At 45.2% G+C, this 14,323-nt stretch overlaps 1 protein-coding gene across 1 annotated transcript in view; it reads right to left on the bottom strand.

The window, feature by feature from the left end:
- Nucleotides 1-5,690: 5,690 nt before the first annotated feature.
- C8B (complement C8 beta chain) overlaps nucleotides 5,691-14,323 on the bottom strand; it is a 31,427-nt gene continuing 22,794 nt past the window's right edge. Inside the window, exons 10-12 of the mRNA XM_084637489.1 lie at nucleotides 13,560-13,713; nucleotides 12,479-12,547; nucleotides 5,691-9,555 (exon numbers count right to left, since the gene is read on the bottom strand). Of these exons, the coding sequence (XP_084493615.1) occupies nucleotides 9,404-9,555; nucleotides 12,479-12,547; nucleotides 13,560-13,713 (375 nt within the window). The 3' untranslated portion in view covers nucleotides 5,691-9,403. The remainder of the gene's footprint in view (nucleotides 9,556-12,478; nucleotides 12,548-13,559; nucleotides 13,714-14,323) is intronic.

Below are 14,323 nucleotides of genomic sequence, written 5' to 3'. Positions count from 1 at the left end.
GTGTCAGTGTGTATCAGCAAAAAATAACCGGGAGTACTTGTGGCACCTTAGAGACTAACAAATTTATCTGGGCATAAGCTTTCCCACTTCATCGGAGGCATGCAGTGGAAAATACAGTAGGAAGATATATATACACAGAGAACATGAAAAAATGGGTGTTGCCATACCAACTGTAAGGAGACCAATCAATTAAGGTGGGCTATTATCAGCAAGAGAAAAAAAACTTTTGTAGGATGGCCCATTTCAAACAGTTGACAAGAAGGTGTGAGTAACAGTAGGGAAAAAAATTAGCAGAGACAAACACCTACAAGCTCTCTATCAAGCGTTCTTAAAACTACAATACCCACCTGCTGAAGTGAAGAAACAGATTGACAGAGCCAGAATACCCAGAAGTCACCTACTCCAGGACAGGCCCAACAAAGAAAGTAACAGAACGCCACTAGCTGTCACCTTCAGCCCCCAACTAAATCCTCTCCAGCACATCATCAAGGATCTACAACCTATCCTGAAGGACAATCCTTCACTCTCACAGATCTTGGGAGATAGGCCAGTCCTTGCTTACAGACAGCCCCCCAACCTGAAGCAAATACTCACCAGCAACCACATACCACACAACAAAAACACTAACCCAGGAACCTATCCTTGCAACAAAGCCCATTACCAACTCTGTCCACATATTTATTCAAGGGACACCATCATAGAACCTAATCACATCAGCCACACTATCAGAGGCTCGTTCACCTGCGCATCTACCAATGTGATATATGCCATCATGTGCCCTCTGCCATGTACATTGGCCAAACTGGACAGTCTCTATGCAAAAGAATAAATGGACACAAATCAGACGTCAAGAATTATAACATTCAAAAATCAGTCAGAGAACACTTCAATCTCCCTGGTCACTCAATTTCAGACCTAAAAGTCGCAATTCTCCAACAAAACAACTTCAAAAACAGACTCCAACGAGAAACTGCAGAATCTGAATTCATTTGCAAACTGGACACCATTAAATTAGTCTTGAATAAAAGACTGGGAGTGGATGGGTCATTACACAAAGTAAAAACTATTTCCCCATGCTAATATTTCCCCCCTATTGTTACTCACACCTTCTTGTCAACTGTCTGAAATGGGCCATCCTAATTATCACTACAAAATTTTTTTTTCTCCTGCTGATAATAGCCCACCTTAACTGATTAGTCTCATTACAGTTGATATGGCAACACCCATTTTTTCATGTTCTCTCTCTCTATATATCTTCCTACTGTATTTTCCACTGCATGCACCTGATGAAGTGGATTTTAGCCCACGAAAGCTTATGCCCAAATAAATTTGTTAGTTTCTAAGGTGCCACAAGTACTCCTCATTTTTTTACCTAAACTAAAATCTTATAAGGTACATTAAAATAGCATTCCATCCTGCTTTTAATGAATGAATTCTACCCTCCTGCACACTGATATATATTTAATGCTGCTATTTATCCTATATATTTCTTAAGGGATAGCTCTTCAGAGACCTTGTTTATTTCTCTTATAGTTAAATGCTAGACCAGGGGTCAGCAACCTTTCAGAAGTGGTGTGCCGAGTTCTTCATTTATTCACTTTAATTTAAGGTTTCGCGTGCCAGTAATACATTTTAACATTTTTAGAAGGTCTTGTGCTATAAGTCTATATATTATATAACTCAACTATTGTCGTATGTAAAGTAAACAAGGTTTTCAAAATGTTTAAGAAGCTTCATTTCAAATTAAATTAAAATGCTGATCTTACGGCGCCAGCCCACTCAGCCTGATGCCAGCCTGCGGTTCCATTCACCTAGTCCAGCAGCAGGCTGAGCGGGGCCCTGGCTGGCAAGGGGACAGCAGCCAGAACCCCAGACCAGCAGCAGGCTGAGTGGGGCTGGCGGCCAGGACCCCAGACTGGCAGTGGGTTGAGCGGGGCTGGCAGCCGGAACCCGAGATCGGCAGTGGGCTGAGTGGCTCAGCCCGCTACCGGTCTGGGGTTCCGTCTACCGGCTCCTGCCAGCCAGGGTCCCGGCTGCCAGCCCTGCTCAGCCCACTGCCAGTCTGGGATCCTGGCCCTGCCCACATAGAGTGGGTACCTACCTTTTCCCTGGTTCTAGCCCATTCTCTTCCTCTCTCTCTGCACTGAGCTGAGGGTGGGAGTGTACTGAGCACTGGGCTGGGGGTTGGGATGTAGGGTCTGGCCAGGAGCTAGAATGAGGGAGGGGGCTCAGGGTTGGGGCAGGAGGTTTGGGGGTGGAGTGCTTCCCTGGGCAGCTCCCATTTGGTGAGGGGGTGGGGGTGGGAATGTAGGGGGTGCAAGAGTCAGGACATGGGGTTTGGGGGGGCTGGGTATGTGTATGTGGGGTGCAGTAGTCAGGGCAGGGGGCTGGAGGTGTGTGAGGGGGTGCAGAAGTCAGGGCAAGAGCTGTGGGGGGGCTGGGTATGTGTGTGTGGGGGTGCTGGAGTTAGGGCTGGGGTCATGGGGGGTGCAGGGGTGAGGGCAGAGGGCTGTGTGTGTGTGTTGGGGGAGTGCAGGGGTCAGGGCAGAGGGCTGGGGGTGTGTGTGGGGGGAGTGCAGGGGTCAGAGCAGAGGGTTGGGTGTGTGTGAGGGGGGTGCAGGGATCAGGGCAGAGGGCTGGGTGTGTGTGAGAAGGGTGCAGGGGTGAGGGCAGAGGGCTGGGTGTGTGGGGGGGGGGTGCAGGGGTCAGGGCAGAGGGCTGGGGGTGTGGGCTGCGGTCGTGGGGGTGCTCCCAGTCCCCTGCCCAGAGCGGGTCATGGCAGGGGGCTGTAGGGGATATGCCCTAATTCTACCCCCAGTCCACATGGCCCCGTCCCCACCTCTTCTCCACCTCCTGCCCAGAGCAGCGAGGGCGGGGCAGCTCCTCTTCTCCCCCTTCCCCCGCAAGGGCCATCAGCTGATCGGGGCCAGGGAGGGAGAGGAGGAGGGGCAGGAACCCCGCACACTGGGGGAAGAGGCAGGGGAGGAGGGAAGCTTGCCTGCCCTGCAGCAGCAGCCAGCAGGACCAAGCTTCTTCACCCTGACGGGGGGTGGGGGCGGACAAGAGCGGGCCGGGGCGGGCAGGATTTTTAATAGCACGCTGCTCCCTGCCGGGTTCCCGGCCTGGGTTCGGCAGTGGGCTGAGCGGGGCGTGGCTGGGACTCGGCAGGCAGCAGCGTGCCATAGGTTGTCGACCTCTGTGCTAGACGGATGATGCTGTGAATAAACAGTCTCAAAATCAAGTAATTTTATGCATGTAAGCCAACGAGTTTATTAACAAAGGGAGGGTAGCAAGCAAGGAACCAGTACACAACAGACAACAGCAAATGATTGATGACAGACAACTTAGTTTGCAAGGTGCAGACCCAAGATAACTGACATATAGAAGAGCAGATAATGGCAGAGCTTCAGACAGAGAACTGTTTTCTCCCTAAAGGTCAATGTCATGCTGACTACCTGACTCTCTGATTCCCTTTGAGGCTGGGTTTTCACAGACACAAGGATCCCCAGCAATATCTGCTCTAAAATTACTGCCTTTCCTTTCTGTATACTGTGCAATACAAATGTACATAAGCAAATGACACATCAAAAAAATTCCCTAGATTCCAGATTCTTTGGGGAGAGCTGTCTCGTGTGTTTGGAAAGCACCTACCACAATGAGGTCATGATCCCTACATTACAAATGTTGCATCATTATCATAAATAAGGAAGTAATAGTTCCACTGATTTCTCAAAGTAGGAAAAGTTAAAACACAACTATACTAGGAGACAAAGAAAGGAGGCAAATGTGGTTGTGTAACTTGGTCAAATTATGGCAATTCTACTGGGCACTTACCAAGAGGTGGAATGTTTTAGTGGTTGTAGCATTATGTCTCCTTCTCCTTCCTGCGAACCTCTTCCCCCTTTCCACTCTCATTTTCTTTCTTACTTTGCTTTATTTAGTTATTTTTTTTAATGCTATATCCAGGATTTGGAGCCTGGATTCTAGGTCCTATTCACTACTCTGCATAGATTTGTCGCTTAATCTTTTTGTGTCTCTGTTATTCTATCTGTAAACTGTGTGAAATAACACTTATCTACTGCACAGAGATGTCATGGAGCTTTATTAATTCTGAAAAGCGCTTGGACAAAGGAGGCTTTGGGGAGAAACTGATTTTTTAATGCAGCTCTGAAGGGCAGAGTTGAAAGGGTAGTGCATTGATGGCCATTCTTTACCTCACCAATATTCCCTCACCAATATGTGGGCCCTCTGCAGAGTCAACAAATGTGTCTTTCTGTGAATATTTGAGAATACTGGTTGCTAGACAGAAATTGGTCTTATTGTACTTAGATTAAGAAAATTAAAGTTATGCTTATTTACTACTAGATATCCCAGGAGAAGTTGGAGCAGTATAATTATATCCATTTGACACAGGAGAAGCTGACCAAGGCTACTGCACTGGGATTAGAACTCAGGGATTCCAAGCCCCTAGTCTTGAGGTCAGATGAGCAGGCCACAGCTACGCCAGTATGGGAGAAGATAAGTAAAGTTTGTCTGTATAGCTAATTATTACAAAAGAAGAGTGCATAGTCTTACCTGGTGAGAAAAAGGTAGAATGAAGGGTGTAAATTGGACACCAAGTTGATTCGCTTGTTCCCCAACCTGTTAGGGGCTGAGAGTATCAAATAGGCTTTGCCCTGGAAAGATGAAATGTGGCTCACATAATTGACTAGCACACCCCTTTAGTAGATTGAGAAACAGCACTTATAGGATCCAGAAGACAAACTAAAAAGACAGACCAGTGTGATGGCCTTCAAGCAAAAAGTAGAAAATTTTAGAGATATCCTCTACACTGACAACCATATTTATAAAAGTAACTGGCACATTTGCATTCACAATTTTTGCACAAGAAAAAAACCTGTATTAGCCATGAGCAAAGGACAATTTCATGTATGAACTGGGAGTTAGCCTTACACTTTACTTATCCAAATGGCACTTGGTTGCTAGTTAACTAGGAGTCCGTGTCTATACTTAAATAACGACAGTGGCACCTCTGTGATGTTTCAGTGTAAACACTCACTACAGCGACAAAAGGGGTTCTCCCATCACCATAGCGAATCCACCTCCCCGAGAGGTGGTAGCTATGTCAACAGATGAATTCTTCTGTCAGTATAGTGCTGTCTTCCTTAGGGGTTAGATTGGTTTAACTATGTCACTTGGGGGTGTGAATTTTTCACACCCCTGAGTGATGCAGCTGGATCAACCTAATTTTTCAGTGTAGACCTGGCCTAAGTGTTTGCACATGCCAAAATTGTGCCTGTAAACACAGAAGTGTGCTGAGACTTTTAACAGAACCTGATCCTTGGTCTCCAGCCCAGGAAGCGTCTAAATGGTTTGCTGGGGATATTGTTTTGGGAAATAAGATCTTGGTACATGTAGTTCTATTGTGATCTCGGAGAAGCCCATTTCTCAGAACTGCTAAGAGCTAGTCAAAAGTGAAGAGATGATTGCCACTTACTCTAAATTGGATCCCTGGATGTGAAAGGCCCATTGAGCCAAAACACTGAATGAGCATCACTAAAAAGGACTAGAAAAGTAGAATGAAGGAGCATGCAAACATCCTGTACACAACTGGATTTTTTACTGTAGCTCTCTCATGTTATCATACGTGAAATATTAATACAAATTTCCAGAGAAATCAGAACCACCAAAAAGACTGTAGCATTTATTTAATATGTAGCTAAATGAAGCAATAAAAGCTTTGGAGTAGCAGCCGTGTTAGTCTGTATTCGCAAAAAGAAAAGGAGGACTTGTGGCACCTTAGAGACTAACCAATTTATCTGAGCATAAGCTTTCGTGAGCTACAGCTCGCTTCATCGGATGCATTCAGTGGAAAATACAGTGAGGAGATTTATATACACACAGAACATGAAACAATGGGTGTTTATCATGCACACTGTAAGGAGAGTGATCACTTAAGATGAGCTATTACCAGCAGGAGAGTGGGGGGGGGGGAGTGGACCTTTTGTAGTGACAATCAAGGTGGGCCATTTCCAGCAGTTGACAAGAACGTCTGAGGAACAGTGGGCGGGGGGAGGGAGGAAATAAACATGGGGAAATAGTTTTACTTTGTGTAATGACCCATCCACTCCCAGTCTCTATTCAAGCCTAAGTTAATTGTATCCAGTTTGCAAATTAATTCCAATTTAGCAGTCTCTCGTTGGAGTCTGTTTTTGAAGTCTTTTTGTTGAAGAATTGCCACTTTTAGGTCAGAAATCGAGTGACCAGAGAGATTGAAGTGTTCTCCGACTGGTTTATGAATGTTATAATTCTTGACATCTGATTTGTGTCCATTTATTCTTTTACGCAGAGACTGTCCAGTTTGACCAATGTACATGGCAGAGGGGCACTGCTGGCTCATGATGGCATATATCACATTGGTAGATGTGCAGGTGAACGAGCCTCTGATAGTGTGGCTGATGTGATTAGGCCCTGTGATGGTGTCCCCTGAATAGATATGTGGACGCGGTTGGCAATGGGCTTTGTTGCAAGGATAGGTTCCTGGGATAGTGGTTCTGGTGTGTGGTTGCTGGTGAGTATTTGCTTCAGGTTGGGGGGCTGTCTGTAGGCAAGGACTGGCCTGTCTCCCAAGATTTGTGAGAGCAATGGGTCGTCCTTCAGGATAGGTTGTAGATCCTTGATGATGCGTTGGAGAGGTTTTAGTTGGGGGCTGAAGGTGACGGCTAGTGGCTTGTGCATCATGATTTTTTATTACCCTAGGCCATAATAAATCATAAGTTAGTTCAAAAACCACAAGGACAAAACAAAGTTCTGTCTTTTAAGGGAGAATTCCAAGGCTTACAGGCCCCAAATTGAATCTCCAACAGAAATTATACTTAAATAATCCTGCTGATTTTGAAATATTGGTGTTACCCTTCACCCCAGGCCTGACACACTGATAAAATATTTGTCTGCTCAGTGGATCTTTCGAAGTCAGGTTACAAAGTTTGTTTGTGACTGCAGATGCAGTTGATGGATGGGCATGTGAGCCTCTGATTTGCCTAATTACTCCATCATCATGCTCAGGAAAGCTGTTGAAATACAAAACAGAACACACTCCTGTAGAGCAGGATACCTTGTTAATTTCCATCCTTGGCCTGTTTCGAAGCAGGGAGAACTCAAGTGCGGCACTGCATGTTTGCATGCAAGTTGCATGGACACCTGTGAGATGCAACAATGTTGGTTAATCAGGGTTCTGTGTCTAACAGGCATGCTGGTATCCCTTTAAATATATTTTGCTTTGGCTGTGCCCTCTTTGACGGGGACCCTAATGAGCCTCCTGGCAAACTTCCAGCACATAAAAGCGTTAACAGTTACAGCATAAAAACGGAAGCGTTTTTGGGTTGGCAGCTCAATTATGTAGCCCATTATGAGAAGAGTGTTTTCTGCTTTTATATCTGCAACGTTTTTCCTTTCTTAATGCCGTCACAAAGACCTAGTCCATAACTGTGTAGACAGCATGAGGATTAAAATCAAATGTATGTTCCATTGTTTAAAATGTCAGTGAGCATGAGTTCTTTTTAGCAGAATTGCATAAAGAGAATGTTACTTAGAAAGGACAGTAAGTGGCAAGGACTGGAAAACCAGACAAAAGAATATTTGCCCTTGCAAATGTTACAAACCTACAACAAATAGGCAAGCAGATAAATATTTGCATATGTTGCCATATTCATAGTTTTGCTGGAACACTGACATGACTATAGTTATTACACAGCATGGTCACCTACAGACTAATGTCTTTGCAAAGGTCATCATCCAATAATGAAGATACAAGAACTGAGTGTTTCTGTCCCATTTCACACAGAATTTGAGTCTTAAGAACCTGGGGCAATCATGATAGGTACATCAGAAATGCATGAAGACAGCTAGTTTGTTTTTGCTATGGTTTGTTTGCTGGCCTCTCTGTATTTCAAATATTTGAACTGGCTGGACTAGCAGTGGGTGTTTTGAAACACTGAGGTGTTCAGGGGGACCAAATAGTGGACCAATTGGCCCACCTTTGTGACAACGAAGGCTAGTTTTGCCATCATTGCTAGTTTTGCCATCATTGTTCCCAAGACAGTGATATTTCTGGAGAATGTAAAGTAGAATGCTGATTGGCTTGCATTATGACCTCATTCTGAGACATCATTTTCCATACACCACTTCCCGTTTGGCCACAACATCCATGGGGTACAGTATTCATTCTGGCATATGGTTTTGCATACTTCAAAATTCATGATTTTAATTTCTTTAATTGCCTTTTGGATATTATGTTCCAGCCTCCTTCTAAATGTATTTGTTCTATGGAAAGCTTATCCCATGTGCAGCCCAAGGTCCTGTGTGCTTCAGCAGTAGCCATGGGAACTATAAGTTGTGGGCTACAGACTGCGGCATGTTGGGAGACTTTCTTGGTTTCTGCCAGGATGTACCCTCTGCCCTCCCAGCAGGAAGTTTCAGCACTGACTGAAGCTGGAAGCACGAGGCAGGCAAGCAGAGAGGTGGCTGCTGGACTGTAATCCTGTTCTGTGTTTCTTTACAGAATAAAGTCTTGCTCTTGTTCCTGGTGGTTTGACTGAGGTGAATACACACTGACACACAATACAGAGCACACAGAGGAGCCTCAGGAGCAGTTTCCCAAAGTTGTGTAAAAAGTCACAAGGCAGATTTCCCCTAGCTTGAATAACTTCATGCTGGGCCAGTGAACAGGACAGGGGGCTACACATGAATAAGAGTACAAATTATTGCACAGGTTAGCGTGTATTTGAGTATTTGAGAGTGTATTTGATGCTTTGGTGTATTTGAGTATTTGAGAGTACTACTCAATTCAATTCTCTTTCCTTCAAAACAATTTCTAATAGGATAAACATCTGACTCAAATTTCACATTAGTTGCTGTTGCTCTGATGCAGATTTTGTTTTTAATTTTCTGCATTTTGCTCAACACGACACAGCTGTCTTCTGAGGAGTCACATCTGCTTTCCTGTGTATGCAAGATAAAATGCCCTTTTCCCTATCTCAGGGGAATCTGAGAACACATTAGATTAAAACTCAAGAAAAATCAACAGGTATCACATAATGCAAGAAATAAAGTTTTGTTTGATTAGCCCATTGAAATGAAGGCCTATAGCAAAGCCACAATATTAAAACAAACAAGGACACTTAATCCTGCAGGACAATTGTCCAGCATGTCAAATCAGAATGACTCATATTAAAAATACGAATCCTGTTCCAATGCCTGTTAGATCTTTCTGTTGACTTCAGTGTGCATTGGATCAGGCCCTTAAAGAGGAATAAAGAGGCTTGATCAAGTCAATTATAATTATCTTCCCACTAACTTTTCAAGGCGGTAGTCATTTTAGTTTATATATTTTTAGTAATTTTCCTTAACACCTAATAGTTTCAACATCTGGCCCAGTGCATGGCTTGCCACCATTTTGTGGGGCAGGGTTATTGCACTGTCTTCTTGTCATCCGTTGTCCTCCAGAGCATGCAGACCAGCTGGACCAGCAACCCCAGTTTCCATCTATAGTAACATCTGGAGAAACCGTGAAGAAAGAAAAGGGTGTCACAACAGAGGTTTCTTTTCAAACAGGGTGCTCCCAGCTCACACAAATCATACCTACATGCAAACACAATACCCCTCGTCCACATTGCTAAGAATATCTTGGACTATTAAAACTGGACAATTATTTAAAGATGCTAATTCTCTATCAATTGTTGATGGTGCTTGTTCAAACCTTGCATTTCATTCAACTGGGAAAATGAAAAGACACAAGGTGATTTTACCTCTTCTGTTTGAGACTAAGGGAGTCTGAGGGAGCTGAAGGACACAAACTAGGATCACTTTACATTCTGAGGAGTCAGAGGAAGCTGTTAGCAGGTTTATGTTTAAGTAGCAGGTGGCCTACTTTATCTTACTTTTTCTGCCAGACCCCCTCTCTTCAAAACATCCCATTTTGGCCGGGACAGTCCCTTCTTTAAACCCAGGCCCAACTGTCCCGACTTTTTTTTTTTTTTTTTCCAAAAGGAGGCATTTGTCCCGTTTGCTCTTGCTGACTTGATCAGTTGACAAGAGCAAATAGGACAAATGCCCACTTTTGTCAAAAAAGGTAGGGTGTGGTGCAGAGGAACGTGGAGGCGGGAGAGCAGAGATGCCAGCCCCTTGCAGGGGAGGACACAGAGTTGCGGGGGGTGGGGGGAGGGAGGGAGGGAGAGAGCATTCCAGCATGGGGGGAGGAGTCAGCAGGGTTCCAGCAACTGGGCAACAGCCTCCTGAGGGGACCCCCGCGGGGTTCCAGGGACCGGGCAACAGCCTCCTGAGGGGGCCCCCGCGGGGTTCCAGCGACCGGGCAACCGCCTCCTGAGGGGGCCCCCGCGGGGTTCCAGCGACCGGGCAACAGCCTCCTGAGGGGGCCCCCGCGGGGTTCCAGCGACCGGGCAACAGCCTCCTGAGGGGGCCCCCGCGGGGTTCCAGCGACCGGGCAACAGCCTCCTGAGGGGGCCCCCGCGGGGTTCCAGCGACCGGGCAACCGCCTCCTGAGGGGGCCCCCGCGGGGTTCCAGCGACCGGGCAACCGCCTCCTGAGGGGGCCCCCGCGGGGTTCCAGGGACCGGGCAACCGCCTCCTGAGGGGGCCCCCGCGGGGTTCCAGCGACCGGGCAACAGCCTCCTGAGGGGACCCCCGCGGGGTTCCAGCGACCGGGAACAGCCTCCTGAGGGGACCCCCGCGGGGTTCCAGCGACCGGGAACAGCCTCCTGAGGGGACCCCCGTGGGGTTCCAGCGACCGGGCAACAGCCTCCTGAGGGGACCACCGCAGGGTTCCAGCGACCGGGCAACAGCCTCGCGTGGTGGGTGGGGGTGGGGAGCAGCTGGTGGTGTCACATTTTCTCTTTGGGAAATATGGTCACCTCTTCTTAATCCTGGACATGCAAGTGACACATATTAAACTCTTTAGATTCAGTAAGCCAAACTCAATGCAGGTGAAGTTACATGTTGATAAGTATCTAATGGAGATTTTACTGCTAAGGCATACACAGTAAGCAGACCTGAACAATGTGTAAGTGATAGCAATTAAAGACTGATAGGACTCACTTAGAATTAGCTATGAAGTTGTCCCTGTGCCCTGGGAAATTTTAGCTGAAAATGTATTTCACTCTGGCTTGGATAGGAAACAGTCATTTAGACTGAAAACTGAAGAAATGACTGTAAATGAAGGGCAATGATAAATGGCAATGTACCAAATTACGGGGATCTACTGTAGCTCTGCAGGGATTGATGTAAAAACTAGTCTTATTTAACATTACAATTAATGATCTGAAGGAAATAAATAGCAATTACATTTGCAGATGATATTAAATTGGGAGGAGTTATGAACACTAGTCTGGAGAGAAAAATTATACAAAGGAACCTAGGGACATTAGCACCAGGGGTGGAAAATAACAAAATGAGATTTGACTGGGAAAAATTAAAATGTGCTGTAGTATAGCTGAGGAAGAATAATCTGACACATTTACTCAGTGGAAGGGACAAACTTGGGAAGCAGAGATGCTGGAGGAGACCAAAGGCCCATAATGGACTGCAAAGTAGTCATGAGTTTATAATGGGATATAAGTGCTGGTTTGTGCTGCATATTCAAAATCAGCTCCTCCTCAAAGCACAGAAATAATGATAAGGCTTTGGTGTGAAATCGTGTATAAAATTGCACTGAGTTCTGGACACCACAGCAACAGAAACATACCGCCACACTGGAAGGACTTCTGAGGAAAGGACCAAAGGGATGGATTTATAAGGAAAGATTAAAATCTATCTATCTTTTAATCTTTCCATACTTTGATATACCGTATATACTCATTCATAAGCCGAATTTTTGTAGTAAAAAAGGGAAGCATCAGAGAAGGGGGTCGCCTTATGAACGGGTATAGAGAGCGGGAGAGGTGGGACGCAGCCCCTCCCCCCTACAGAGGGGGCAAGGAGAGGCAGCACAGCCAGCAGAGCCAGAAGGGAAGAGGTGAGGCCAGAGTCTCTCTGCTTCTTGCCACGCTGCTCTCCCCCAAGCCTCCGAAGCAGCTGCAGCTCCGGGGCTGGCAGGCTGCAGCTGCGCCTCCCAGTCTGGCCCGCCGGAGGGCGCTGCAGCCGTGCTGCCCAGCGTTCCGGAGCATCCTCCCCTGGGCCTCCCCAGATAAGGTGGGAAGGGATGGGATGGGTAGAGTGTGGGGGTCCCCAAAATCAGCGGCAAAACTCACCTTGACTTAAATGCTCCAGGCCCTAACAGTTCCGATTCCCAGCCCTGTGCTTTAGCCACTAGGCCATATAGTTCTTAATGATTGCATAAAAAGACCAAAATAACTTACACACATAATCATATGACTGGCCATTCCATTTCAACTCTCCTTTTAGGGTTGTTTTTCTCTTTAACTTGGGATCCACATTTATTTAATCATCTTTCTAATCCCTCTTACCTTTTCTTTCTGTGATCTCACAGGCAGTACCATGATATCCTATAGGACAGATACATTCACAGCGCGTTTCTAGAAGGATAACAGTGAAAGCTGGATTACTGTACTTCACTACAGTATATTATTGTACTGAACATTTCTCTATCGACTCCAGTTTCCATATATGGGTAGGTGAAGAAGCTGCCTCTCTGGGGCAGAGACCATCTTTTCTGTACATGCAAGTGCATCGCCTAGTAGAATGGGGCCCTGATCCCAGAATTCATTGTCTGGGTGTTAATGACAATAGTCATTTGAAAACATCTTTCATGGCAAATTATCCTAAATGGAATGATAAGAGGACTCAAGGCCTAATAAGTTATTTAAACAACTGTAATCACCCGAGGAATCAGTTAAGAGCTATAATCAAACTGGTTGGTACCTGAATCAATAATTTCTGCATTAGACACATTTAGATGATAACCAGATTCTCATCAAGACTTTTGCAGATTCAAATTTGAATTAGGTACTTGAAAAATATCTTCTTTTATTAGCAAAACCCACACACCAAAAATCTCCATTTAGAAAATGTGTTTTTTATTCAATTTAATTACTTTCCCCCAGCATTTTTAAATCATTGTCAGCTTCAAAATGAGGGCAGCTTCCATTAAAAATGGAGGGAAGGAAAGGATACAATACTGAACAATTCTGATGATGATACCAGTACTGAGCACTTATATGGTGTTTTTCATCTTCACAACACAACATTAATTAATGCCGAGACATTAGGATGATGGTAATGATCTTGAAAGCAAAGAAAGAGACTTAAAGACATGAACTTTTCTTCTGATGAATAATTGAGGTGGGAACTGTTTCTTAAATGTAACTGATAAAGACACTTGCTAAAATGGTGTTAATTTGCTTCTGCGGCTAATAAACAATGGAGATTTATGAATGAAATTGCTCTTTTTTAAAATATATTTTCTTTATAATGTTAACCAGGATGAACAGGAGAACGGAATGAACACAGATTACCAGCCAGTTAAGCCTCCTACCTACAGCTCCCCTGTTCGTTTATACTAGAGATGTATTAGACGTGAGATTCTACCTTTCAAAAAGGCAATTCCATTGCCATGACATGGAGCACAATGACAGGAACTGGTCTCCAGCTGAAACTCCACAAGGGCACGCTTCATATTTTCCCTTAGTGTATTTGCATTTGCAAAGTCCGTTGCAGTCACCAGTTCAGACAGGGGTTCTGCCTAAGCAGGAGGGAGAAAAGAGGGGAAGAAACAAGTGTTGTATTCATTCCAAAGGTCAAGATGTTTTCATAAGGTCAGCCCTGCACTGCAAGCTATGGTGGGACCTCAGTTTGTGAACAAAACGTAGGCCCTGTATTAATGAGATTTGTGTTCCGTGGAGATACCAATAAAAGCTTTCTAAAATGGGAACGTATTAGTCCTATCAGCTGTGCAGAGCAGCTACAGCTTTGGGAGAAAGAGCTGGACTTGCCTCTATTTTGTGCATCTTCAGCAGAATAATTATGTTAAGTTCCTGCTGCAGGGACAAATTCTGCCACCAGTTACACTTCTGCACCCCCACGACTATAATGGGCGTGCACACGTGTAAGTGAGGGCACAGACTGAACATCATGGGGTTGCCAAGGGTAGAATTTGATACAGAGTAGAACCAGGTGTAACGGAGAATAGAATTTGCCCCACAGATTCTTCTTGGCAGATGATAACACAGTAGCCAGTAAGAATAAAATCGGAGGATTCCTAAGCTAAGTTTGCATGTTTGGTAGTTACAATCAAAGGATCAGTTCCTCAGTTTGTATCACCTGATGATTCAGCCCAAAGTCATTATTGTAAG

Source organism: Lepidochelys olivacea (assembly GCF_965140295.1).
Source record: "Lepidochelys olivacea isolate rLepOli2 genome assembly, chromosome: 8".
NCBI lineage: Eukaryota > Metazoa > Chordata > Testudines > Cheloniidae > Lepidochelys > Lepidochelys olivacea.
The sequence above is the reverse complement of the archived record's forward strand: the minus strand, read 5'-3'. Positions and strand labels throughout refer to the sequence as shown.